The sequence below is a fragment of the Brassica rapa genome, chromosome A10 (genome assembly GCF_000309985.2).
Source record: "Brassica rapa cultivar Chiifu-401-42 chromosome A10, CAAS_Brap_v3.01, whole genome shotgun sequence".
NCBI classification, from domain to species: Eukaryota; Viridiplantae; Streptophyta; class Magnoliopsida; order Brassicales; family Brassicaceae; genus Brassica; species Brassica rapa.
In genome coordinates this window covers 9514065-9541231 of record NC_024804.2, presented here as the reverse complement: position 1 = coordinate 9541231, position 27167 = coordinate 9514065, and the positions used below count along the sequence as shown (strand labels likewise).

The following is a 27167-nucleotide window of genomic DNA, read 5'->3' as shown; positions in this document are numbered from 1 at the left end:
GTGACGAACAGAGCAAGCAGATACACCAAAATATGAGTCATTCTTGGGTTCACCTCCTAGGGTGAACCTCTAGGTTCACCAACCAATATGATTTCATTATTTCAAATTAGATATCTTTTAAAAAAGGAAACAAAATATTTTCAAATTATATTATGTTTTTAAAATAAAAAAGTAAAAAAAGATAATAGTTACAGAAAAAAAGGATTTAAAAAAAAAATATTTTTAATGTTGTCAACAAAACACTAAACCCTAAATCCTAATCCCTAAACCCTAAATCCTAAACCCTAAACCCCTGGGTAAACCCTAAACCCTTGGGTAAACCCTAAACTCTTGGGTAAACTCTAAACCCTTGGATAAATCCTAAACTCTAAATAAAAAACGACTAAAACCCTAAACTCTAAACGCTTGAATGTTTTAGTGTATAGTGATTTTGATTTAGAGTTAAGGATTTATCCTAGAGTTTATGATTTATCCTAGAGTTTAGGGTTTATCCAAGGGTTTAGGGTTTAGGATTAAGGGTTTAGGGATTATAATTTAGGGTTTAGGGTTTAATGTTATGCTGACGACGTAAAATATTATTTTTGTAATTATTATTATTTTTTTTACCTTTTAATTTTAAAAACATAATATAATTTGACAATATTTTGTTTCCTTTTTTAAAAGATATCGAATATTAAATAAGACAATTTTATTGGTTGGTGAACCTAGAGGTTCACCCTAGGGGGTGGACCTAAGAATAAGTCCAAAAATATTGTCACCATGACTTTTGTAATTTTCTAAGTCTTGCCATTATTCTAGTAATCGACTTTAAATACTTTTGAATGAGTAATGATTTCCTTATAGCATCTTTACCCCTAAGAACCCTTTTTTAATTTTTTTCTTTTTTTGTTTTAATTTTTTTTTTTAAAAATAAAAATTAACCAATCGTGGATCGCCACGTGTCAGTGGGACCCACGAAAGTTCAAGAACCAAACTCTTAGAGAAGGGGTTTAAGCACCAACTCTTAAGTTTTTTGTGGGTCCTACCTCTTAAGAACCTTCATAAGAGGTGGGGATAATCATGCTCTAAGAAATTGGTAATCGTTTTTGGGCTGACCCCTTTTAAGTAATAATTAAAAGGGTTTTTGGCAAATATAACTCAAAACTTGAAGTCAAACACAAAACTAACTCATGTTTTGTTTTAAACTTTGACTTGCCTCTTTCATCCCTAAAGTTCAGATTATTCATGAAAATGCCATCATTTTTTTTAAATGCATATTTTACTCTATCACCCTCAAACCCATGTTTTGTTTTAAACTTTGACTTGCCTCTTTCATCCCTAAAGTTCAGATTATTCATGAAAATGCCATCATTTTTTTTAAATGCATATTTTACTCTATCACCCTCATCTTTCCTCAAGTATTCACCATATTGCCATTGTCATCAATACACCAACCACCATGAACAATCAATTTGAAGCTCTTAATAGGTACTTCGGGTACGAGTGCTTCGGATCCTAGACATTTAGATCCAATAGGTACTTGTGAATTTTTGGTTCGAGTTCAGGTTTGTTCTTCTCGGGTCCGAGTCGGTTCATGACTATAATTAAAATACCTATAAAACTACTTTTAATTTTCAGATCCATATTGGGTCTGGGTCGGATTTGGATATCTATGATCTGAAAAAGACACGAAATAACTAAACCCAGCAAATTTAGTCAAAATATGTCATATATATATATATATATATATATATCTAAAATTTTGCAAAATACTTTAAAATAAACTATTAATAATTAAAATAAAATATTTTAAAACTTTAAATTTTCCATTTAAAGCTTCATATTACTTCAAAATACTACAAAAATATATTTCAACTAAATCATAAAATAAAATATAGAAAATTGAACACAAAAATCATAGTTTTGGATATTCATATTTTTATTCAGGTATTAATCGGTTCTTTTATCTGTTCGGATCTATTCGGTTCTAGCTCTTTTGGATAGAAGAATTTTGTATCCAATAGGTACTTGATATTACGTGTATACGCACACCAAATAACCTAATGTGCACACTACCACAATCGAATGGTATGTCGATGTAGCACTTTAGGATCGAATCCACAGAGACCAACTATTACACTTTATCTTTATGGGATCAATATCAAGCTAAAACAATATGGGGGTTTTAAAGTTGATTTCGTAACAAGCAAGTAAAAAGATTAATTAAAGATTTCAGATGATTAAAATGCTAGCCTAGGGTGGTTTGGTCGGGTGTTAAGCAAGTGTGAGCCAAACAATTATTCAAGTTTAATTAAGAGCAAGTCTAGAACTCGGATCACTCAAGTACAACAGCCCACTGTCGTGGAACTGCCCCCTATGCTGATCGATCTTGATACCTAAACTCTCGTTTGGATCAAGATGCGACAGCAAGCAATAGAGATCAAGTCCGATAGGTTCACCAAACACCCTAATATCTACTTTCGCTGATTAGGGATGCTAGGCTCATTCATAACAGATCTAGCAACCTATTACACGGTTAATGAACAGGTTAAACCTAGGATCTAACATTAAGCGGCCAGATTAATGCAAGCATTAAGAATAGTTATGAATGAAGACAATCAATGGTTTCACTTATCTATGTTTAACTCACGGATCTAACACCCGAACACCCTAGACTAAGCAATTTGACTACTCAGCCATGAACAGAGAAAACACAGAGATCAATTCTGAATAAGACTTCATGTAAATAAAAGAGATAGAAAGAGGGTTCAGGATAATCTTCTCTATGGTGAGAGAGATGGAGCCTTCTCCCTTTACAATCCAAAAGCACAAAAGTCTCCAATGGTTTTCTTCTGTCTAGAATAGCGTAGAATGATAAAAAGAAACCGAAAATATGATATATCAAAGCCACAGGCGGCTGGGAGAGAAAATAGGGATAATTAGGGCAAATCCCGTAATGATTGTAGTTTCCTAAAAAATCTCTGCCGCTGGAACACTCACTCGGAACAGTCACTTGGGTTGCTCTGCTATCCGGAACAGTCATCAAGACTGTTCTGCGTGAAAACCACCAAATTGCATTGTTTTCTGCCTCTTTTGTTCCAGCTGATCCATCTCCCATCCAATGCAACTCCAGACCTGTAATGACTCCAAAATGACTAGGAAGACTCGATAAAGACTTGAAAACCAATTTAAAAGCATATATACAAGATGTATAAAACACCATATATCAGTACTTATAAATTTTCGGTTCGGTTTTGGGTCGGGTATTTTCGGATCGGTTTTGATTCAAGTTTTCGGGTCTTGGTATAACGCCTATTTCAAATCCTCTCAAATACTAGCCCGAATATGTTATATAAGTTGGTGTAAAAATATATTGTGTACTGGTCTCATGTCTTATCAATATATATACACTAGCTTAAGACCCGCGCAATTGCGTGGAATTAATATTATATATAAAAATAATTTTTATCTACTATTATTTATTTGTATTCATTTACGTATTATGTATATAATTAAATTAGAGTAAACACATAAAAATAAACAATACATCTTGTTTACTTAAGATACTTTTTTACTTTATCAAATAAATCAAAACAATCATTTTATTTATTTTATATGGTATATAACAAAATTTCAATGACATGGACATCGATATATAGTATGATGATAAAAAAACATGTATATTATATTTTAATATAAATATTTATTATTGAGAATTCATACTCATGTGATAAACACAAAATTTTTAATAGGCATGGGCATTCGGGGTCCCAATCGGATTTCGGTTTTATCCATTCGGGTTTCGATTTTTCGGGTTTATCAAAATCAACCCCATTCGGGTTATATAAAAGTTCGGTTCGGGACCGGTTCGGGTTCTATCGGTTCGGGTCGGGGTTAGTAAATCTTCAAAGAACCGGTATAACCCATTGTACTTTCGGGTTCGGGTCCCAATCGGTTCTTCGGTTTAAAAATACCTGATTTGTACCTATTTTGTAACTAAAACATAAATGAAATCAGTTCTTCGGATTTAAAATACATGATTTGTACATATTTTAATAGCCAAAACATAAGTAAAATCGATTCAAAAATAAGAAAAAATATCAAACGTGATCATTCAAAATCAAGCGAAAGATAAACATAGTTAGTGATATAAAGAAAACCATATAAATGAAATCATAAAACAAAAAATAAGTTCATTATTCAATAAAAACAAAACCAAAATCTAAAAACTTCATGTATCAACCGCTATATTCCACCATCAACCTTCATGTAACAGATAATTACTTTAAAAGTTCAATAATATCTTAAAGTATTTTGGATACATATTAAGAATTAAGATCATATTTGGTAGAAGTTTTTTTTGTGATTTTAAATGTTTCGGGTTCTATCGAATATCCATTTAGGTTCGGGTTCGGTTCGGATAATACCCATAACCCAAAATACCAAAAAACAGGATCCATTCGGTATTTATGTCAGGTTCGGATCGGTTCGGATTCATTTTTATCGGATCGGGTTCGATTCAGATTTTTGGGTTCGGTTTATTTGCCCAGCCCTAATTTCTAATGTGCGATTTTTTGAATGCAAATTTTAAAATTAAAATATTAAGATTTCAATACTTTTCAATAAATTTTTTGAAATAATCATATTTAAGTATTTTTCTATGTTATATAGTTTAATTTTAAACTATATTAATATATAATATGAATATCTAGTAAATGAGGCTTCATATTCATACGATTTATGATCATTTGTATCTTGTTATTACAAAAAAAAATTAAACCATTGATCACAAAATTTTAGTGTGAGAGATTTAACGTTTTTAGTAATTTATAGTCGTTTTAAAGATTCAAAATATAACATATAAGAAAAAAATTAATTTTGTTTATTATATGGTTAATGTGGTTGTTTAATATCTTTTAATAATATAAAACTAAAAAAGGAGCTAAGATACAAAAGTTATTATCAAATATTTATTATTCATAATCATTAATTGTCATATATATATATTAACCATATTAGGCAATTCCATAGTTTTTATTTAAAGAAAGTGCGAAAATATTTTTTTGTATACTATTTATCAATTTAATAGTTAGTTTAATAAAAATTATAGTATAAGTTAAGATGGATCAACCTATTTTTCTAATAAATCTGAATTTCATTCTCATGATGACACGTGACTACAAAACAATATACGTTTCTCAATTAATATATAAGAGATACATGACCTAACCTAATTTTATGTTACAACAATAAAGGCAAATCGTGATATACAATTTTATGTAGCAAAAAATATATAACAATATATATTTCTAGAAGTATTAATACTAAAACCCGATTAATCCGGGTGAAATCATGACTGAAATGTTTAACGGCTTCATCATTTTCCCTGTTTTCAAAATATTGCCATAAATGTTTAAAAGTCTACCCGTTGAAACCAGAGAAAATACAGTATATGGAAAAGTGAAGTAAATGAGAATTAGGGTTAATTAATATGGAGATGGAAAACTTGGTGAACAAGTCACTTCATCTGTATTGAATTATTAATGTGAACAATGAACATCACCAATTTATCAATTACGGTAAATTTATTCATGTCTCTAATTCTCAACCAGCCCTTGGAGCTATGCCTGAGGGCACCAGTGTTGGTAAGATGCTCTCCTCTTCACTCTAATAGCCTCTCATCTGCATCCTTGCCGCAAACGCAAACCCTTCCTAAATTCATCTACTGCGCTGATCCTTGTAGACCACAACTCGCAAGAATCATGGTTAGGAGGGATGGTGACATGATTCCTTTTGATTTGGATTCGCCTTATGATTTTATGGAGGCACCGGAATTGATAGGATCAACCAATGGATGGATAACGTCTTTGGTGGACGGCAGGGTGTGTCTCTACACACACCGGGGGAAGCGTCCTGATCATGAAAGAATTTGGTTACCTGCTCTTGAAAGTCTGCCTCTTTGCCAAGCCCAAGTGGTCACCAACGTGGCGATGTCCTCATCTTCTCCAGAGGAAGAGTACCGTGTTGTGGCTGTCAAGTTCTTGGGACCTCAACTCAGCATATCTCAACTCATAAGTCGTAGACATGCTCAAGTCGAAGTGGAGGGAATCCACATCAGAATCTCAAACCCTTGTTTCTTCTCCTCCCCTGTCATGTACTCTGAGAAAGAGGACATGTTTCGCATTGTCGGATCTGGAGGCCACCTTGTTGGATCATGGGATCTCCGCAAACACAAGGACACACCAAAGATTCAGAGACTTCAATTTCAAAACCTTCCGGAGATGAGCAAGGCCAAACGGGAGCTTCTGTACTCGTGCAACACCAGCGAACACTTGGTGGAGTCAAGAACCACCGGTGAAACTTTCATGGTCAAATGGTACAAAAGGACGTCCAAGACCATAGAGAGAATGGAAACAAAAGCTTTAATGGTCTTCAAGATAGACGAGGAAGGTAACGCTGTTTACACTCAAGATATTGGTGATCTCTGCATTTTCCTCACAATGACTGAATCTTTCTGTTTCCCTGCTTGCTCTGTTCGCCACATGCGTCCTAGTCGCGTCAAAATCATGGATGTCGACGAAATCACTATTGTCGATCTGGCTGCTCAAAAGTGGAACTGATAAGAATAGTAGTTTGGAGTATAAAGAGTCTTTTTAGTTTTATATGTTTAAGCTCTATTGAGTGTGTGTTTTTTTTTTGTGTTGTGACTTTATAATGGAAAGCTATCTATGCATTGTGCTTTGGTGATTTTAACAAAATATTAGCGTCTCTAGAATATTCCCAAGAGTCTCTCCAAGTAGTGATGCGAGCACCACTGCTTTTGTGCATACGATGAGAGTCTGATGTGTTTTGCTTATCCCTTGCTGAGGTTGTTCTTTAGATGTTACAAGGCATGTGTTTCATGTTGTTGTTAGGAATCTTTGAAAGCAAGAAAAAAAAGGAAAGGCTTGAGTGGGAGGATAAGCACCATTTGTATATTTCTGAAGCAGAACTGCAAAGTATCATCTCATTCTGTGTTTTGTGCAAAACAGTTAAACATTTAAAGAAGCCTACAGCAGACATTTTCAGCTATGTGAAACGATAAAGTTGTACTTTTATTATTGTAAAAAATTCAAATGGTAGGACTAGTAGCAGAGGAGTTCACAAGTGTTCCAGATATGCCGTTTTAGCTAGTGCAAAAATGTTTTAGCTGGTGATGATGATTGTGATTCGGTGAGTGATGAAGAAGCAAGAATAGTTAAGGTATCGAAGGAGAAAGGTCGAAGCACAAGAATCATAATCCACTTTGTGTCATACCTTGCTGTTTGTTTAAATTAGAGTGGAGATTCACTAGCACAAGGTCAAACAATCGTCGTTAGCTCCCACCGGTGCAGGGACCCATATTCTAATGGGTTTTTTTTTTAAAAAAAAACAAAAATTCTAAGAGGCCTAATTGTGCTATTGATCTTGTCTTGTACTCTTCTGTTCATATCTAACTTTCTTGATGCTGTAAATCGGAAAAGAAAACAAAATTGAGCTAAGCTATTTTTCAGGAAACACATTCGTATTAGGAACATAATCATTACCTACGGTATTTGTCTTTCATAGATGATGAAACTCATAATATGTAATCATACCATGGCACATTAGAGCATCTCCGAAAGAAACTTTATAACTCCAAATATAGAGTGAAACTCCAAATATAGAGTTTCACTTTTCAAAACTTCAAATTTGAAGTTTCATCTTTTTATTTACATTTTGGTCCTTACAATTATAGATCACTAGGGGTTAATCCGCCCTACGGGCGGGTAAGTAAATGAACGTGAAATATATAATTTTTTAAAATTTTGATGGGTTTTTAGAATCGTAACATTAAGTTTTACCATTTTTTAAATATCATAAGTATATCTCACATTTTCTTAAAAATCATGGAAAACATAATTATTTTGAATATTTTTCTATTTTAAGTACGATAGTAAACAGAAGATTATTGATAAAACTGCAAGCATTAGGTTAAAAATGAAAAATATATTATGGACAGGTAGAGTTTTCTATAATTAAGAATTTGGGATAATTGAATGGTTAGAGCCTTAGAGGTTAGTTTATTATAAATTTTGGTGTTATATATTACTTTTTATATTGTAAATTAAATATTAGAAATGGTAATTGTGTTGTAGTATATTTTATTTATTTATTTAGCAATTAGTCCACATTAGAAAGTAGCACTAATTCTGGAGAAAAGAGATTATGTGATGGGAAATGTGGTTTCACCTTTGAATTTGAGCTATTTTGTCTAATAACATGTATTTGTATTGTGGTTATCATGAAATGTAATTTGGCTTATGTATACAACATAACCGTTTTCCAGACAAACCAAACATATAATATTTATCATCAAGATTGGTCTTTTCTTTTTGACCAAAAAGAGAGTAAATACGAATGATACAGACGAAGAAGTCCATAAGTGTTTGGCTAGGTGTCAATATTAAGATAATGTTCTATATATTTGTTGTCAAGTGGTATATGTGAGAGGCCATCAAGTGAGGCTTTGAGCTTATGTAGACACTTACTATAAGTGTTGGTTTTGTCGAGATGTATTATTTGTAACGGTTGGGGAGACTAATTGGCCGTATATATTAAAGATCCTTGGTGCCATCAAGTAAATATAAATCACTAAACATGTGCACATGAAATTTTAAGGACAATGTCTTAGTCAAAACCTGAAAAGAGGGGAGGGAAAGGTTTAACCAAAATTTTGAAAATTCTAATAAAAACTTGGAAGGAACGAAACATAAGACAATAAGCGGTGAATAAAAAAAAAGCAGTGATTGAAAACTCTGAAAAATGAGACGCAAAAAGAGAAGTCAAATCTCAAGCACTATCAGGAGGGTCCGCTTCCATTGATAATTGGCCTTTTAGCTAGTTAGGTCCTTAAGTGGCTACATCTGATTGATACATGTGCACATGCCATGACTTTTTTTTTGAAGAAATTCGTACTACAGCAGTGATTAGTTTGACAAATAAAATGTGTGGCAGGAAATGATAATCTACGGTTGAGGGTTGCGTCAAGTGTGTGATACATGGTAGGAACATTTTCTATGAGTCAAGAACTTGACTGTTGTAAACTGGTGCTTAAAATAAGTGACTAAATTGAACCTTCAAGTCAGAGCTTTCTCTGAGTTCGGAAAGTAGGAGTTGTTATTTATATACTTATAAAAAGAGAGCTGCTTACTTGAGACATACGAAATTTTGAAAAAAAAAACAAAGACCCTAACATAACGGGTGGGAATGAGTTGTAGTCCTATTTCATTATTATGCTAAATTTGAGAAAACTCCAGCGTAGATGTGGTCGACGACATGAGGGTCATAGACTCCCTTGAGATTTTACTCAACGCGTGCCTTCTTTACAGAGTGTTTATCCTCTGTAACTGTTGGCTCCTCCGCGGTCATTTCAAGAACAACAGGTCGAGCTCGTAGTAGAGCTGCCTCGCCTCTGTTTTCTTCAATCATACCTTGACTATTGAACCTTCTACTGGTCACAGAACACTGTTGTACACACCATGAGAGGAATGTGTTGTTAAGGATGCAGCTCCCGCCATAACATCGCCGGGGTTGTCATTACCGTTGAAAATATGCCAGTCTTGCAAGGAGGATAAATACTTAAGTTCTAAGTTGTTGAACTCACCTGGACCGCAAAATTAGCTATTAATGGGCGCTGGTGACGACTGAAATTCGTGAGACAGGGAAAGAGTGATGCTTAAAAGAGAGATTGAATTTGTAAAGCGAAAGTGAATATCTTGCCTACAATATCTTGGAGGCCTTGTGGGAGGGCCCTGACATGTGGGTCTTCAACGCCTACGTGCTGTATCACAAAATGTCAAAGTAAACAACGTCAAAAATCATGAGAAGATATACATAGATATAATGGGTTACTCGGTGACTGATACCATGACCAGTGAAGCACAAATATTGGTCAATTTTGTCATCTCAGCGTTAAAAGTAACAAACACTGCAGAGTCAGGCCCATCAGAGACAGATAATAAAGGATCATAAGTTGACGTTAGTGTTCTAACCTGAGGCGGTGAATTCAGGATGTAGTTATTGGGCTCTGATACTGTTATAGATTCAATCTTCTTTGACATCTCCATATTTTGTAGAAGTAGATGAACAACCTTACTCACTGCTACAGATCCGAGGGTAAGGAATGTGTCAGAGGGGTTTTCTGCGCTAACTCCTAACCCTTTAAGGTAACTCTGACCGGCTGTACTCAGTAACAAATGGGGTGGAAAAGAAACAAATGGCATGGGTTAATATATGAAAGAGATTCCACTAAGGAGAGATGCTCAAAGTACAAACGACGTGCTGAGGAGGCCAGAAAACTTGCTCTATATGAGTTTCTTGCGTATATCCAAGCTTTAAAAACTAACTTATTAGAAATTGCAAAGTGCCAGCAAAAAACATAAACAGAAAAGAAGAACATGAGTGTGGAGATATAAGTCTACCTCCTACTAATTTAAGGTTGATGTTCATCACTAAAGGCTCAACACCAGACGTTACTAATTTATTATGGAGAAGCATGGCAAGTCCTTCAAGAACACTAAGACAAAGAGTGGTGTCCCTGCATAGTGGAAGAGATGAAATGCAAAACATTTTGATATATTAAAACTAACCTTGGTCTTAAAAAGGTTAACAAAATAAAGGGGATGTCGTTTTTATGAACCTGTGACTTCTTATATTAGGCATAATAAGTTGAGTGCTCTGGCTTTCTTAATTGTAAATGGTTTTAATATCCCTCACTTCACCAGCAATATCTGAAACCAAACAATTGTAGTAATGATAGTTTCAGGTGCGATGAAAAGTATTTCTCGGGAATGGCTGAGAAGAATCAAAAGAGAAACACACCTGACAAATCCGTGTTTGTATTAGTCAATAACATGAGTTGTTCGTAATCACTAAACCTGAAAAGTTCCACCGGGAGAGGGTTCATTGTTTCTGCTATCTCATCAAATTTTGTATCTCCGTGAATCTAATAGCAACAGGGCTGGCAACAAATCTGAAGTTTTGGTTGCTTCTGGTGACATAAAAAACTCTCATCTCATAGGAGATCCTTCCTTCAGAATGTGTTTGAAGGTATTGAGCCGGTTACTTTTGGCAGAGACTGTGAGCATCTATAAAAAAGTACGAAAGCAGTGAACATTAAAGGGAAAAAATAAATAGAAATTAGAAGTACCTTTTGGGATCTATGAGGTCGCTGGAATGGAGGGATTTGGAGAGGGCTCCCACTTCCAGTGACGAACTGAAGATGCGTTGAAGAGGACATAGAGGGTTTCCTCCATTGTATGTCATAATTACATAACGTTACTCCGGCGCTCCGAAGTGGAGGTGAAGCGGTATCGTCATAGATTTTTTTAGATTAAATTTGTAATTTTGTGGACAAAGCATTACCAGTGCACAAATTAGTTACAGCCCAATTTTAAAACGAAAGCCCAAAAAACAAAACGAAATCAGAACATTTAAGATTTTGGATACACGTGGCATGAATTGCCCCTAGCTGATTGATGATGTGGAAGGCTGTAGGCAGAGTACAAGCCTACTTTATATATATAAGATACTAGGGTCGGCCCGCCCTACGGGCGGGATGAGAATTAAAAAAATAATTAAAATAGTTAGACTATATATTTTATATAAATTGTTATTATATAAGAAATAGGGTCAGTCATGTGTTCTATGTAATTATATAATTGTATACTTTCGTTGTATTTTGTTCGTTTTTGCAAAAGCAGTGTATTTTTTTGACATTATGGTCTTAAATGGTTTTAGGGTTTGTAGGGATTATGTTTGAGGTGTATGTGGACTTTCTTATTGTATTTTTTTTATAGTTAGTAGTCCATAATTTGTTGGTGAATTGTGTGTTTCTATAATTTGGACTCTTATGTGTGTGGGCGTGTATATTATGTCACTCAGCTCAACACCTACAAACTTATTTGAAGTATCTTAGGTTCCAAGTAAAGTGTGCATTACGGTTTTTGAGAAGATTGTTCATTGCTGTTTTAAAGGAGATAAAGTTATAACTATTAATTTGAAGCATAAGGACAACACATGTAAGCGAGGAGAATTTATTCATTGAAATGAGAATGTAACATTTGGTGTGAAAGTATAAAAATAGAAAACCGATTTTGAAAACTATGCTAAACGGAATGTAGTACTTATAGTTCTTATGGGTCCGAAATTAAGAAAACAATGAAGAACATTTATGATTAATTTATGGTTAGTTTAATAAAAAAATTATTATATATTTATATGGACCAACATATTTTTCTAAGGATTCTAAGAATGATTGTGGTGATGACATGTGGCTACAAAAATATGTTGTAATGCTTCTCTTTTAATATATAGGGGATAACTGTTCTTTTGAATATTGTTTTTTTTAATTGTATTTTTTGATTAAATTATTGTATTATAATTTTTATGTAAATATTTTTTGTGATGTTTGAATTTGTGATATTCGTATACTTAACCTAGATGATATTGATGTTTAACAATTTATTGTTTTCTGGAAATAGAAAATAATGATATATCAAAACGTATCTTATGTAAATTACATCCATTATTTGAAAATAACAATTTATTGTTTTTATTTTTTTAAAATCAGAAATTATATTTATTTTAAAAATTATTCATATATAATATAATAGTTTAAGTTTGGAACATTAATATATATATAAATTATGTATATTTTTAAAAAAACAAATTTAAGATATTATATATTGAGTAACTGAATAAAAACTGAATTTCTTATCTTGAAAATCAAATATTTATATTTTGTCTTCATGTTATACACACCAATCCATCATTGATATTTATAACTCAGTATGTTTTAAAAAAAAAAAACTTAGTTTTAAGAAATAAATGAATTTAGTAAATTAAATTCATCACCTATAATGTTCTGTAAACTATATTTGAAAACTCTCTAAAATTATATTTTAAGCATAACATTACTATTATTTAATTTAAGTTATTTTAAGCATAATATATGCTAAACCAATTTAAATTATATTTACAATAGGACCATCCTAAACCGGTTAATAAACCAAAAACAATACTAAACCAACATGAACCAATACCTGATTCGGTGAGGAAGGAAGTGTTTCGGGATAAACGCTTGAATGGTTATTAACTGTAATAGTTTGATCATGAAAGAGTTACTATGAATATTAACAATAAAATTATGGATTAGATTAATTAAATTTGTAAGAATACCTTTGAGTCTATGAAAAGCAATTCAATTCCCATAAATAAGTTTGGCTTTTGAAAGTTGCGGGTTTCCCAACAATGAATCCACCTAACAAAAAGTTTGTTGTTATAAAAAATCTCATTCAAGGTCATTAAAGGTTTTTGGGACGGCAAAAGTTGATGGTGGAACCATTTTTTTGCTCGAGTGCTTTGAAGTTTTCCTTGATAGGGTGAGGTTGATGGAATAATGAGTTTTATAAAGATTTTCTTGATGTAAAACTATAAATTTTTGTTTTTTTTTTGTTTAATGTGGTATTTCAATTTTTATATAATTTACTACCATTTTAAGAGATATGTACATTTTAAGATAGATGTTTAAATCTTAATGTATTTTTTCTATTTTTTAAAATGTTTATTTCCATTTCTTATATTTTTATTTACGTAATATCTATATTTTATATTTAAAAATATATATTTAAATCTTAATGTACTTTTTCCATTTTTTTTAAATTGTGTATTTACTTATATTATATATTTTACATTTTAAGATAGATGTTTAATGCTTAATGAACTTTTTCCTTTTTTTTTAAAAAACAATTCTTATATTTTTATTTACGTAATATCTATATTTTATATTTAAAAATATATATTTAAATCTTAATGTACTTTTTCCATTTTTTTTAAATTGTGTATTTACTTATATTATATATTTTACATTTTAAGATAGATGTTTAATGCTTAATGAACTTTTTCCATTTTTAAAAAATTGTGTATTTACTTATTATTATATATAATTCATATATTATATATTTACATTATTTACTTATAATTTATTTTCCTGTATATGTATTTCCATTTCTTGTACTTTTTATTTACGTAATATATTTATTTTACATTTTAAGATAGATGTTTAAATCTTAATGTACGTTTTCCATTTTTTTTAAAATTGTATATTTCCATTTGTTATACTTTCTATTTACGTAATATCTATATTTTAAATTTTAAGATATATTTTTAAATCTTAATGTAATTTTCCATTTTTTAAATTGGGTATTTACTTATATTATATATTTACTTATTATTTATTTTTCTTTATATTGTGTATTTCTATTTCTTATACTTTCTATTTACAAATAATTTTATAATTTAAGATAGATTTACATTTTAAGATAGATGTTTAAATACTAATGTACTTTTTTCATTTTTTAAATTGTGTATTTCCTTTTCTTATACTTTCTATTTGCGTAATATCTATATTTTACATTTTAAGATAGATGTTTAAATCATAATATACTTTTTCCATTGTTTTTAAGTTGTGTATTTCTTTTTCTTATACTTTCTATTTATTTAAATCTATATTTTACATTTTAAGATAGATGTTTAATATTTAATGTACTCTTTCCATTTTTTAAAAAATTATGCATTTACTTATTATTGTATATATAATTCGTATATTTATATATTTATAATATTTACTTATTATTTATTTTTCTATATATTGAGTATTTCTCTTTATTATACTTTATATTTAGTTAATATATATATTTTATATTTTAAGATAGATGTTTAAATTTTAATGTATTTTTCCATTTTTAATGTAAAATGGCAATGTTTAATAGAAGAACTTGGACAAATAGTCAAATAGTTATATTTATGTTTTTTTTCTTTTTTTATAAAATGGTAATGTTACGTTATGGAGATAAACCTTTTTTTTAGTGAAAAATGGTAATCTTACATATGTTTAATTTAGTTTTTCCATTTTTTATGTTGTATGTTTACATATTATTGTTATTTTTAAATGTAAAATTGTAATCTTACATATGTTTAATGTAGTATTTCTATTTTTTATGTTGTATGTTTAAATATTATTTATTATTTTCGAAATTATATATAATATTTTTTTTTACAAAATGGTAATGTTACATTATGAAGATAAGCCGTCTTATTTTAGTGAAAAATGGTAATCTTACATATGTTTAATGTAGTTTTTCCATTTTTTATGTTGTATGTTTACATATTATTTGTTTTTTAAAATAAAAATGTAACATGGTAATCTTACATATGTTTAATGTAGTATTTCTATTTTTTATGTTGTATGTTTACATATATTTATTATTTTCGAAATTATATGTAATGTTTTTGTTTTTTTTATAAAACGGTAATTTGACATTATGGAGATAAACCGTCTTTTCTTAAGTGAAAAAATGGTAATCTACATATGTTTAATGTAGTTTTTCCATTTTTTTATGTTGTATATTTACATATTATTTATAATTTTCAAAAATTAGTAATATTAAAATGTAAAACTATATTTTATGCCACGTGTCATCTTTCGGGAGAAGTTTTTTTTTTGCTGATGTGGACGCTCTACGGAGCCTCAAAAGGTCCCTTTTATTAGTATAGAATGTAAAACTATATTTTATGCCACGTGTCATCTTTCGGGAGAAGTCTTTTTTTGCTGATGTGGACGCTCTACGGAGCCTCAAAAGGTCTCTTTTATTAGTATATAGATTGACATTATGGAGATAAACCGTATTTTCTTAAGTGAAAAATGGTAATCTACATATGTTTAATGTAGTTTTTCCATTTTTTATGTTGTATATTTACATATTATTTATAATTTTCAAAAATTAGTAATATTAAAATGTAAAATTATATTTTATGCCACGTGTCATCTTTCGGGAGAAGTTTTTGCTGATGTGGACGCTCTACGGAGCCTCAAAAGGTCCCTTTTATTAATATAGATGTTGTATATTTACATATTATTTATAATTTTCAAAAATTAGTAATATTAAAATGTGAAATTATATTTTATGCCACGTGTCATTTTTCGGGAGAAGTTTTTTTTTGCTGATGTGGACGCTCTACGGAGCCTCAAAAGGTCTCTTTTATCAGTATAGATTTATAATTCTTAAATATCTTTTTGTTTATTGTTTTAATCCTTAAAACTTTTATATCTCATAAATATTTAAAACTTTTATATCTCATAAATATTTTAAATTTGTTTTATAAATTTAAGTTTTACACATAAAATTAAATAAAAATTTTAAAACAAGATTTATAATATTTTAAAACTAGAATTAAACAACAAGAATATTAAAAAAAACCATAATAAAAACTTATTAAAAAGACACATGAAGACATAATTATTACTCAAATTTAAATATTATAACAACACAAATAGTTTGGTAAATTTGCTCCAAAACCTCTCAAATCTCCAAAATATTGTCCAAACAAATTTTGTGTAACTGAAGATGATTGTTGTTGTTGCTCTTGACGCCTTTTTCGTATGATTCTTTCTTGTTCAGATTGAATGTATTCACGAATATTAACATCATCGATAAAAGCTAAGTTTTTTAGAAATATTTTATTTTTCTCTTTTACTTCTTTAAAAGCTATTTTTTTGCTTCATTTTGCAGTCGTAATTCAAGCATTTCATGACCTTTTTCCATGCTTGTTGTACTTTCGTTTAAAAGATCAAGGATTTTTTCGTTTGATGATATCAAACTATCAGCGGGTATATTATGAGGATATCCTATTTCAACAATTTTTGGCTCGTAATCTACAAATAAAAAATAAAGAGAATCATTTCTTACTTCGAAATGCACTAGTTGATCATATATGGGAGCATTACGAAAATAATTTTATGGAATAATGTAGTATTTGCTTGCAGTTTAATATTTAATTATGTATTTTTATTTATAATTTTATATTTTAGTGTAAGATTTTTTAAATTAATATTTCTGTAATATTTATATATATGTACTAGTTATTTATAGAAGTTTTATGAATTTACATCAACTATGACAAATATAAAGAATATAGTGTAAAATATAAATAATTTTGAAGTTAGGTTTGAAGTTTTACTTTTGGAGAAGAATACATTGAAACTTCAAATATAGAGTTTTAGAAACTTTAAAATAGAGTTCCTTTTTGGAGATGCTTTTAGGACGAGAGAGAAGAGAAAGTTCAATAAAGTGTCGCTCATGTATTTCGTGGTAAGAGTAAATGATATTTCAGAACTCCTTAGTGATTAAATTTTGAGTAGGACCCATTTCATTCACCACTTCAGCTACTTCTACAATTTTGTTACTACTAGAATCGATTTTAATTTTTTTAACATATAGTATAAAGGAAATGTCATCCTTCGAAGCCCTTTAGATTCTTCTTCTAGTACAACACCTTTTCCAGTTTATGGATATATTCACTTTTTCTTTTTTGTCACTGGATATATTTCACATTTTACCATTGATAAGTAACAGAGAGGTATACACATAGTTATATATACGACCATATAGCCGTGCCCTATTGACAACCATTACATAGACGAGAGGCGTGTACGCATGTAAGGGTAGGTGCGATGCAGGCAGAAATTATGGAATTAGTTGTTTGTCGTGCAAATGTAATAGAAAGAGAAAAATATGTAATAATCCCTCTATTTCAAAAATAATGTCATTTTAAAATTTCTTTTTGTTTTTAAAAAAATATTATTCTATATTTCTAACGCAAATTTTTCATTAAATATTTTTCTTACCTTTTTAAATAACCATATAATAAATGAGAGTATATTAATATATTTTATCATATTTTTAATCCACGTGAAATGCAGTATAAGTGACACTCTTCGAAACAGAATGAGTAATATTTTTAAAAAATATTGATAGAGAAAAGAAGAAGGTAATGGTTGATCATGCTTTATATATTTACTTCAAACTTCAAGGTTAATATTCTTTTTTGAAAATAGTATTTAACATATACATGATGTATATGATTGTTATTGTTCTTTTCTCTTATCATTATGGATTTTCATTAATTTCGTTAATTTCTTTTAAAGGGCATCTCTAATGGTTTACATCATTGTTTTCTTCAAAATTATGTAAACTCAAAATGAATTTGTGTTTTACTTCAATGGTTTTTTAATTTTATTGTTTCCCTCGAAAATAAAGAAATTCCTACAAATACCACATTCATAATATCATTTTTCATGTTTACACTAACCACTTTTACCTTTACTTAAAAACATATTTAAAATTTTTTTGAAATAGTTTCAAACATGATTTTCAAAAGAAATTTTGAAAAAAGATTATAAAAAGTTTGAATTTGAAAAAGTATAATTCGAAAACATAAAAAAATTATTTATTTTTTTTTATTTTTTTATTTAAATAGTTATTTATTATATATATAGAGAACAAGTGTATAAGAGTCTTTTGCCACTTAATGAATATGACATCTGAAAATGTCCATTTAGTAATGGTAAAGACCAGGTTCTAAAACGCGGCCGCCGACACTGTATACACGCCGGAAAATCGGTCGGCAGGATGACGCCGCCGTGATTTCAATGTATTAGGGTTAAAAATCGGAAAACGTAAATAAATCATATTTCCTTGTTATACGATTGAAATCAAGTGTAAATATGTTAGCTTTACATTATTAAAGTGTAAAATATCAAAAGAAAATGTAAGAAAGAGTGAAAAAATGGTCTAAAAATGGCTGACGACTGAGATGCGTACGTTATGTCCTTTTGACCCTTCATTTAACTCTAAATAATAAAAAATTAAACAGCGGGCTGGCTGCGGTTCGAACAAGTTACCTCAAAGGAAAGAAAAAGACTTTCCGCCGCTGCACCATGCATAATAATGTGAAAGAATATGCAACACAATTGTCTATATTCCTAAATATATGAAAAATAGTTCTAAAACTAATCCCCGATTAATCCTCGTGTAATTTCCGATTAATCGATTAGGCGCTAAGCCCAAGTCAGCCGCACGCGTTACGCCTAGCGCAATTTCGAACATGGGGGTAAAGATGAATAATGGTACTATGAAAGTGGTAAACATAAAATTCCCCCTCAAAAAATAATATTCTTCAATACTAAATTTTAATTCTAATAATACTTATTATTTAAAAAACTTACAAATTTTGCCCTTTTTTAATTTTAACTAAATATTTTTATGTACATAAATTTAGCTAAAAGAATGTAAAATGATTTATATAAACTTATAATTGTATTATGAAAGTATTAATAATTCTGTTAAAATGTAAATAATACAAGTATTAAATTTTGTAAATAAAAAAAGAGTTAAAGGAAATTTTAAGGATCAAATTGTAAATAAAAAGTCTAACATCAAAATGATGTACCATTAATTGGAGAATGGTTTCTCTCATTTTTTTTTATCTTTACCCTCAAAAAGACTATTTGAGATCTCTAAGAATCTCATCAACACTACCCCTAGATGTATCTCAGAGAACCATTAAATGCTCAATCGGAGATAGGGCTTTAGAGCTGCTTTTAGTTCAAAGCTACAAACGTAGGGTTTTGTTTTTTAACCTTCTCTGGATCGATCATAGGACGTAGGTGTAACATTTAGCCATTTAGGGCATACTGTGTTTTGGTCCCCATTGAGACTCCTACTGTTTATAAAACTCATAACTACACGAGTCGTCAACATATAGATATGCAAGCTTGTACACGCGTTTTCTATATATATTATGTGAATATGCGTTCTTAAATATATAATTCATATGTGTTATCTGATGCGTTATGATGTTTTTAACCTAAACTCGTTTGGTCCAGCCAGAGCCGTGCGAGCGTTTATGGTTGTCCGAAGCCACATAAAAAAATTCAGTAAAAATAATAATACATATTACAGTAGAGAATAAACATATAGATAATATAAATTCCAAAAATATTAATTATATAAGAATTTTATTTTTGAAAAAAAACATTAATCAAGTATGTATCATTCAATTTTGTAACTATTTTTTAAGATAAAATAAAACAAATTACTCAAGATTTTTTTTCATAATTAAATAAAGATAAATTTTCTAACTTCAGTTTTTTAATATTTCAAAAATGCATTTAAAACTATAACCGGCAATATCTAAGTATTCTAATTCTTTAACAATTAAAAATCATCTACATTGTTTGTTACCTAGGAAATCCATGTTTTCACTATAAACCCAACTTTTTAATCCTAATTATCATAGTGTTTTCATGTATAAACTCAAGTTCTTATAATTATATTATGCCTCTAAAATAATATATGATGCCCTTGATCTTTAAATATTTTTTGATGCCCAAAGAGAAAGTTTCATTTTTATGTATTGTGGCACGGCACTGGGTCCAGCCCCTGTTCGGAACTACCTTAGGTGCTAGTCGGACGGTCACTACGGGTCTAACGAGTTACTAAAAAATTGGGGAATATGCGGAGCCTAGTTTTTAATACAATTTAATATATTTATAATGTGTTTAGTTAACAAACATAAATATAAAAGTTCATAGACATGTTTATATGACATTTATAGATAACCATAATTTTCTAAGTATACATCTGATTCAAAAATTACAGAAAAATGGCAATTCATGGGATAAACAAGTCTTGATCTTCAGAACATACAAAAAAAAACATAAAAAAAAAGCTTCGGGCAACCATAAACGCTCGCACGGCTCTGACTGGACTAAACGAGTTTAGGTTAAAAACATCATAACGCATCAGATAACACATATGAATTATATATTTAAGAATGCATATTCACATTTAATCGGGGCGTCTAGCTCTAGTGGTAAAGAGCTCACAGCTGTGAGTGTCGCGGCCACTGCGGATTTCACATTCGGGCCGCAGCGACACAGATTAGTCTCTTGGGTCTAGGAAGTCTTCGGAGAAACCGTGTATAATCAAAAAAAAACATACAAAAAAAAAGGTAAAAAGATTGCTGGTCTTTATTTTACAACATAAACTAAGCTAATGAATCTTGTTGGTTTCTTTACGTAGTAGGTTTAATGGGCAATTTTTAACTTTTGCTAATGGACAATTATTAAGTTATTGGGCTTATGTACATTAACGAGTTGAATTAGGCGGGCGCGTAACACATTTATGCGGATAATGCGGGAATTGATCGGACAACCGCGTAGAGCCACCTAAGTGCACCTCCACGCCACGGCTTGGCTCTGGCTAACGACTAGGCGGCCACTTACACGGTTAAGGCGCCCGCGTTTTAGAACAGGAGATCTAACCAACTAAAAGAGTGTTATTTATTGGAACGAGATCTTAATTAGAGCATGGTACTATATTTGAGATAAATATGGTACCATACTCTATAATTCAAATATTTTTAAAATTACTGTCTTGGTTACAAGATTACGGATGTGACTGGCTATTGATATAGATATTTTCTACAGCCACAATTATACATATAGTCTTAAATCTACATCAATTTTAATTTGTATTCTTTTTAAAGTTTACAGTTTTTTTTTTAAATCCACAGTACTTATTTTTCTCAAAAACAAATATCTATAGTTCAAATTTAAAGATTTTAAAAAATTAAAATTTTAAAACCAAAGCAAAAAAATCACAGCAATATTTCAACAGCCAAAAAATAAAATCGTAGTTCAGTACCAACACCTACATGCCAAAGACTTCCGCCTTAAAAATCACTTGAAGCGAGTTTTGAGTCGGTTGTGCTCTCATAGGCTAAAGCCTTACAATTCCACCACGGAGATAACAAAAATGGTACTGCATATTATCAATTTAGTTACGAAATATTATTAATACAGTATTTATTTATTCTTTCGTTATTCATCATATGTTTAAAAAATATTAGTGTGTCTTACAAATGACCATCCCCCGCGAATCCTCCTATATATTTGTAAAGTTATAATATCTTTTAGTATTAACCAAAAAAACAGACCATCTAGAATCCACGGTCGACATAGTAAATGAAAAGATCAAACTCCGCAAATAGATACTTTTTAAAAAATATATGAAAGTATATGTCAATGTGAAAAGATGAGTGTATATGCAAGTATGAAAGTATATGTCAATGTGAAAAATATATGAAAGTATATAAGTGTGCATGTGGATGGATGAAGAAGTAAATCTCGGGCACGGAGAAGGCGTGTCCGATCATTGAAAGCCGCCCGCCATCTTTATTATAGTTGGTTCCCAAGTACTGGTCTCTGCTCAACTTGCAGATACTTTGTTTCATGAACTAACTCTCTTTGTTCTCTCATTCTCAATTTTAACTCAATTACTCTTTAGAAGGGTAATAAATTTCACCATTTATACATTCCTTTGTGCTTCAAAAAAAATACATTTCTTTAGTGTCTCGACCTGTTGTTTGTTTGTTTTTTTTTTTGAGCAATCGCCAGCTTTTGACTTCTTAGTTTAGACTACATGAAGAATATAACCAACGTTTCGTTATATCATACCATATCATAATAAAATAAATTTATTTCCATCGATTTTTTTTTTTTTTTGCTTTTTTGCATGCATATATACTGATGTCAGAAGCAATGGTGTTATAGAATTGTTGATTTTGATTTACGAAATAAATAGAGGAAGACAAAAGTGTACGAATATATGGATAACATCTTGGATCCGAGTCAAATCTCAAACTAATATCATACATGCATAGTTAAAATTTAGTTACATTACTATGTTTGATATATACGATCATGTTATTAAAAACAAGATGTAGTTTTCATTATTTCATGGATATATACATGCATAAGCACTGAACTAAAAAGAAACACCAATTACTTCCTTAATTAACTGATGTTGTCTTTCAATCATCGAACTCTGCTTTTTTTTTTATATCTTGATCTCTATAAATCGAGCTAGAAACAAACCTAATTAAGGATAATAGATCGACCCTTTACTAAAAAGACATTGTCATTTTACCAAAAAAAAAGACATTGTCAGGTAAACAATATCTGACAGCCAACACATTAACTTCAAACCTAACGTCTACCTGGCTTTGTCTTGGCTCCATCTTCTTAAATTTTTGTTCATTTTCTATAAAAAAATTAATTGGATTATTATCATTGATATATACGGAAAATTACATATATTCATGTACAAAATATTTCAATTTTTTTGAAAGGGAAAGTTCAAATGAAGGGTGGCTCCTCAAGAATCAATTTTGATTTTGAAGAGACAAATTGAGGCATGACTAGTATGACATCAAGTATTTACACTGCCTTAGATCTATTCCTTGTTCTTTATTTTCTTAAAAACAAATTTGTGTTCTCCTTGTATCAACTTAACGATGAACTTAAAAAAGAGGTGTGTATATGTATGTATACATATTGTATTTTTTTGTGATATTATATATCTATTCTACTAAAATAAAAGTCACAACCTCATTTCATGTGTAATTTTTTAAGTTGAACCATCCCTTGGAAAATTACTTAAATGAATTTTTGTATAAATATTTGAATTATTTTAAATATTCTAAAAAATCAAATAGATATTCCCATTTTTTCTGAATAAATATTTTCATATCTTTATATGTACAATATAAACATATTGTACATTAGTTTGGATTATTTACCTAGAACCAGGGGAGGACACAGGATCATAGAGAAAACGAATATTAATTAAAAGGTTAAATAATTAAACATAGTAATTTTAAAAGGGTGTATGCACAAATACCAAACTTGTAAGGAAGTATTTGCCAAAAGTCAGTTTGATTAATGTTACCTTGGCTAAAACTAGTGAAAGCCAAGTATGTGCTGACTGCTAAGTGGAAAAATTGCAGTGTAGAACTTTATGTAAGTTAATGGGAATAATTGATCCATAATGCGAATGTACAACATATCATTCAATTGATTGTCTCACGAGCGAAGGCGCTAAAATAAATGTGAATTCAGTAAATTTCAAATAAGTTTTTCTTCCCTTCTTAGATATGTCTACTCGAAAACAGGGTATGGTCGGACCATTCCTAACCCATATTATACATGTAAAATAAATACAAAAGAACGTACATGTCCGTGTTTGTGTGCCTTACATATTTGCGTGGACCAAAATAACAAACAATTATACCGATCTCGTGATTAATGAAAACTTTACCCCTTTGCATATATGCAACCTTTATCTCTCTAATATAAAGTATACGATCAAATTGTACCCTATATATATGTATATTTATATCTAAAACATAAATGACACACACCAAAAAACCTAGATTCTCCCCAAATTTCATCCAACGGCACAAACCGCATAAATAAATAAATAATAGCCCTATCAAAGTATAATAATAAATATTGAAACTGGATAGCTATGGTTTAGTCCTCGATGAATGCGAATCCCTAATATTTACTCCTTTTAGCATACACTCTTTCTATTTCTCTCTCTCTCAACTTGATATGTCTCTCTGCGTCTCTTTCTTTCTCTAAATCTTACTTTTACTTTACCTTTTTGTATACAACCATATGACAAAACAACAAACGAGGAAGAGATAGAGAGAGGGAGCGATATTTCTAGTCACGATGCAGGAGATAATACCGGATTTTCTTGAAGAATGTGAATTCGTGGACACTTCACTAGCCGGAGATGATCTGTTTGCTATCTTAGAGAGTCTTGAAGGCGCTGGAGAGATATCTTCCACTGCTGCATCTACACCTAAAGATGGAACCACAAGTTCCAAAGAGTTAGTAAAGAATCAAAACCATGAAACTTCATCTCCTAAAAAGAAGAGGAAAAGACTAGAAACTGGGAAAGAAGAAGAAGAAGACGACGACGATGGAGAAGGAGAAGAAGAAGAAGAAGAAGATGAAGATAATAAGCAAGATGGGCAACAAAAGATGTCTCATGTAAACGTGGAACGTAATAGAAGAAAGCAAATGAACGAGCATTTGACCGTTTTACGTTCTCTTATGCCTTGTTTCTACGTCAAGCGGGTATATACTCAATAAATCCAAATATTTTCTTAGTCAGTACTTTGCTATATGAGTTGCCATATATATAGCATAGCCTAACTACTATTATAAAATGTTTTGCCTTTCAGTGTTATTGGTATACCTAAAACATCAATTACAACAAATGCATCAATATCTACGCAAATGCATCATATCTACGCATTCTTAATATTCATGACAATTATTTAGTCCCACTAGTCATCTCCTTTTATTTTATTTCTTTCATGTCGCAATGTGAGAGAATGTTCATATTGACTTATTATACTCTTTTCCGTGTATCACAACAAAAGGGGGACCAAGCATCGATTATAGGTGGAGTTGTGGAATACATAAGCGAGCTACAGCAAGTTCTTCAATCCTTAGAAGCCAAGAAACAACGTAAGACCTACGCGGAAGTCCTAAGCCCGAGACTAGTCCCAAGCCCTCGTCCTTCACCAAATGTTCTAAGCCCGCGAAAACCGCCTCTTAGCCCTCGTATCAGCCACCATCATCTCCTTCTCCCTCCCATAAGCCCTCGAACCCCTCTGCCCACAAGCCCATACGGAGCCCATCCTCCGCAACTACCACTCATCCCACAGCCTCCTCGTTCTTACTGCTTAGGGGACCCACCTCCATACTCCCCAGCTTCATCTTCTTCTTCTCCTTCAGTCAGTAGTAACCATGAGAGTAGTTTAATAAATGAGCTTGTTGCTAACTCAAAGTCAGCTTTGGCTGACGTGGAAGTGAAGTTCTCAGGAGCTAATGTGCTGCTCAAAACGGTATCGCATAAGATCCCAGGACAGGTTATGAAGATAATCGCTGCTCTTCAGGATTTGTCTCTCGAGATTCTTCAGGTTAACATTAACACCGTCGAAGAAACCATGCTTTACTCTTTCACCATCAAGGTACGTACGAATAATCATCCTAACTAACTTTCACTGATTTTGTTGTTCTTTTTGTAATGACTCTAATATATGGTGCGGGTGAAATGGTAGGGTATTGTTATAAATAATAATTCATTCAGTCACATAAATTCATACGCAGTTTATAGAAAAAAAAAGAAAATCAGTGTAAGATCTTACCTACATTGTGTTACACATAAATGCACACAAAAATAGGGCCGGGTATGTCAGATTGCTTACAAGCATACAAAATAGCTAGACCATTCTTTGTTTTATATATTTTACTCACAATCTTAGTAATATTTTTTTTTTACTTTTATTTTCTAAAGTATAATTACACTTGTTCCCATATATTTTTTTGTTCCCATAGTTTGTTAACAAAATCGTTCCTTATTACATTCTATGTTAACGTAAAATAATGTCATATTTCAAGCTGATATTACTGGTTTTGCTATTGGTTAGTTTATACATTAGGGAAGAGAGAATATATATAGTTAAAATCGATTTTAGATAAATGTTATGATATTGAATGAAAATGATCTATATGTATCTCACTGTTTTTCTTGTGATAGATTGGAGTTGAGTGCCAACTAAGTGCAGAAGAATTGGCTCAACAAATTCAGCAAACATTCTGCTAATAAAAGAAGGATTAGATACATCTTCAAATAAACTCTAACGAGAGATCAGTACGTACTCACTTTCTCTCCTCACGATCCTTTTAATTATCTCCAAATATTTCTACAAATATATGGTTTCATTTTGAATAGTATTGTTATTTAAAGTTTGAACAAATATTATTAAGTATAACCAATATAAATGAGGTTAACTTCCTCACATGTTTTTCTCTCTGTAAGCTTAGAGTTAGGTGACAGTACTCCTACCATGTAACTTTATGCTTCATTACATCGAGCATTGTAGCTGTAATTGCTTGTGAATGAACAACAGTGTATGAGTTTCTCGTGGATTTTCCTTGATGTTTTTCTTCTTCGTTAGCATCGGGTATTCCTAAACGAACCAAACGAATTTGACAGATACAGTGTAACTCAAAACTAGAGATCAACATAATATAGTTTTGGAGCAAACACAAGTTATATCTTAACGTCTTAATTATTATGGATTATCGTTGCACGAACTTAAATGATGGAAATGTATACTATGCCGTGGCATGTCTGGTTTCACCTCACGCCCCCACAAAAAAATCTCTCTCAAGCGACAACCCAAGAAAACTTGGATTGCTCATCCTTGGCGGCTCCGCCTCTTACACAGCCGTCGCTGCTCCACGGTTCTCTCCTCCTAGGCGAGAACCTTCAGTGTCTTCTCCCTGGAAACAGAACCGCCAAATGTGACCCGTCTCTTACCCTTCCACCTCTCTTAGGTTCTTGGGCTAAGATAGTCTC

At 31.0% G+C, this 27167-nt stretch overlaps 3 protein-coding genes across 7 annotated transcripts; 2 read left to right on the top strand and 1 right to left on the bottom strand.

Annotated features, from left to right (window-relative positions):
* The first annotated feature begins 4941 nt into the window (after nucleotides 1-4941).
* On the top strand, nucleotides 4942-8782 carry LOC103844804. The gene has a single exon (XM_033282483.1). The coding sequence runs from the start codon at nucleotides 5532-5534 to the stop codon at nucleotides 6597-6599; it is 1068 nt and encodes a 355-aa protein (XP_033138374.1). The 5' UTR covers nucleotides 4942-5531; the 3' UTR covers nucleotides 6600-8782.
* Nucleotides 8783-9090: 308 nt separating this feature from the next.
* On the bottom strand, nucleotides 9091-12372 carry LOC103844803. Of its 5 annotated transcripts, none has more exons than XM_033282486.1 (6): nucleotides 10861-12326; nucleotides 10679-10769; nucleotides 10461-10576; nucleotides 9906-10219; nucleotides 9760-9820; nucleotides 9091-9643 (listed from the first exon to the last, which is right to left on the bottom strand). In XM_033282486.1, exons 2-6 carry the CDS (start codon nucleotides 10699-10701, stop codon nucleotides 9495-9497), a joined length of 663 nt encoding a protein of 220 aa, XP_033138377.1. In that variant the 5' UTR covers nucleotides 10702-10769; nucleotides 10861-12326; the 3' UTR covers nucleotides 9091-9494. The 5 variants fall into 5 exon arrangements, with proteins under 5 accessions (XP_033138377.1, XP_033138378.1, XP_033138376.1 ...); XM_033282485.1 differs by having other exon boundaries at nucleotides 9139-9643; nucleotides 10461-10769; nucleotides 10861-11126; nucleotides 11189-12352; XM_033282487.1 differs by having other exon boundaries at nucleotides 9135-9643; nucleotides 10032-10219; nucleotides 10461-10769; nucleotides 10861-12241.
* Nucleotides 12373-16989: 4617 nt separating this feature from the next.
* On the top strand, nucleotides 16990-26754 carry LOC103844802 (transcription factor SPEECHLESS). The gene is made up of 3 exons (XM_009121616.3): nucleotides 16990-24871; nucleotides 25180-25773; nucleotides 26343-26754. Exons 1-3 carry the CDS (start codon nucleotides 24461-24463, stop codon nucleotides 26406-26408), a joined length of 1071 nt encoding a protein of 356 aa, XP_009119864.1. The 5' UTR covers nucleotides 16990-24460; the 3' UTR covers nucleotides 26409-26754.
* Nucleotides 26755-27167: the final 413 nt, after the last annotated feature.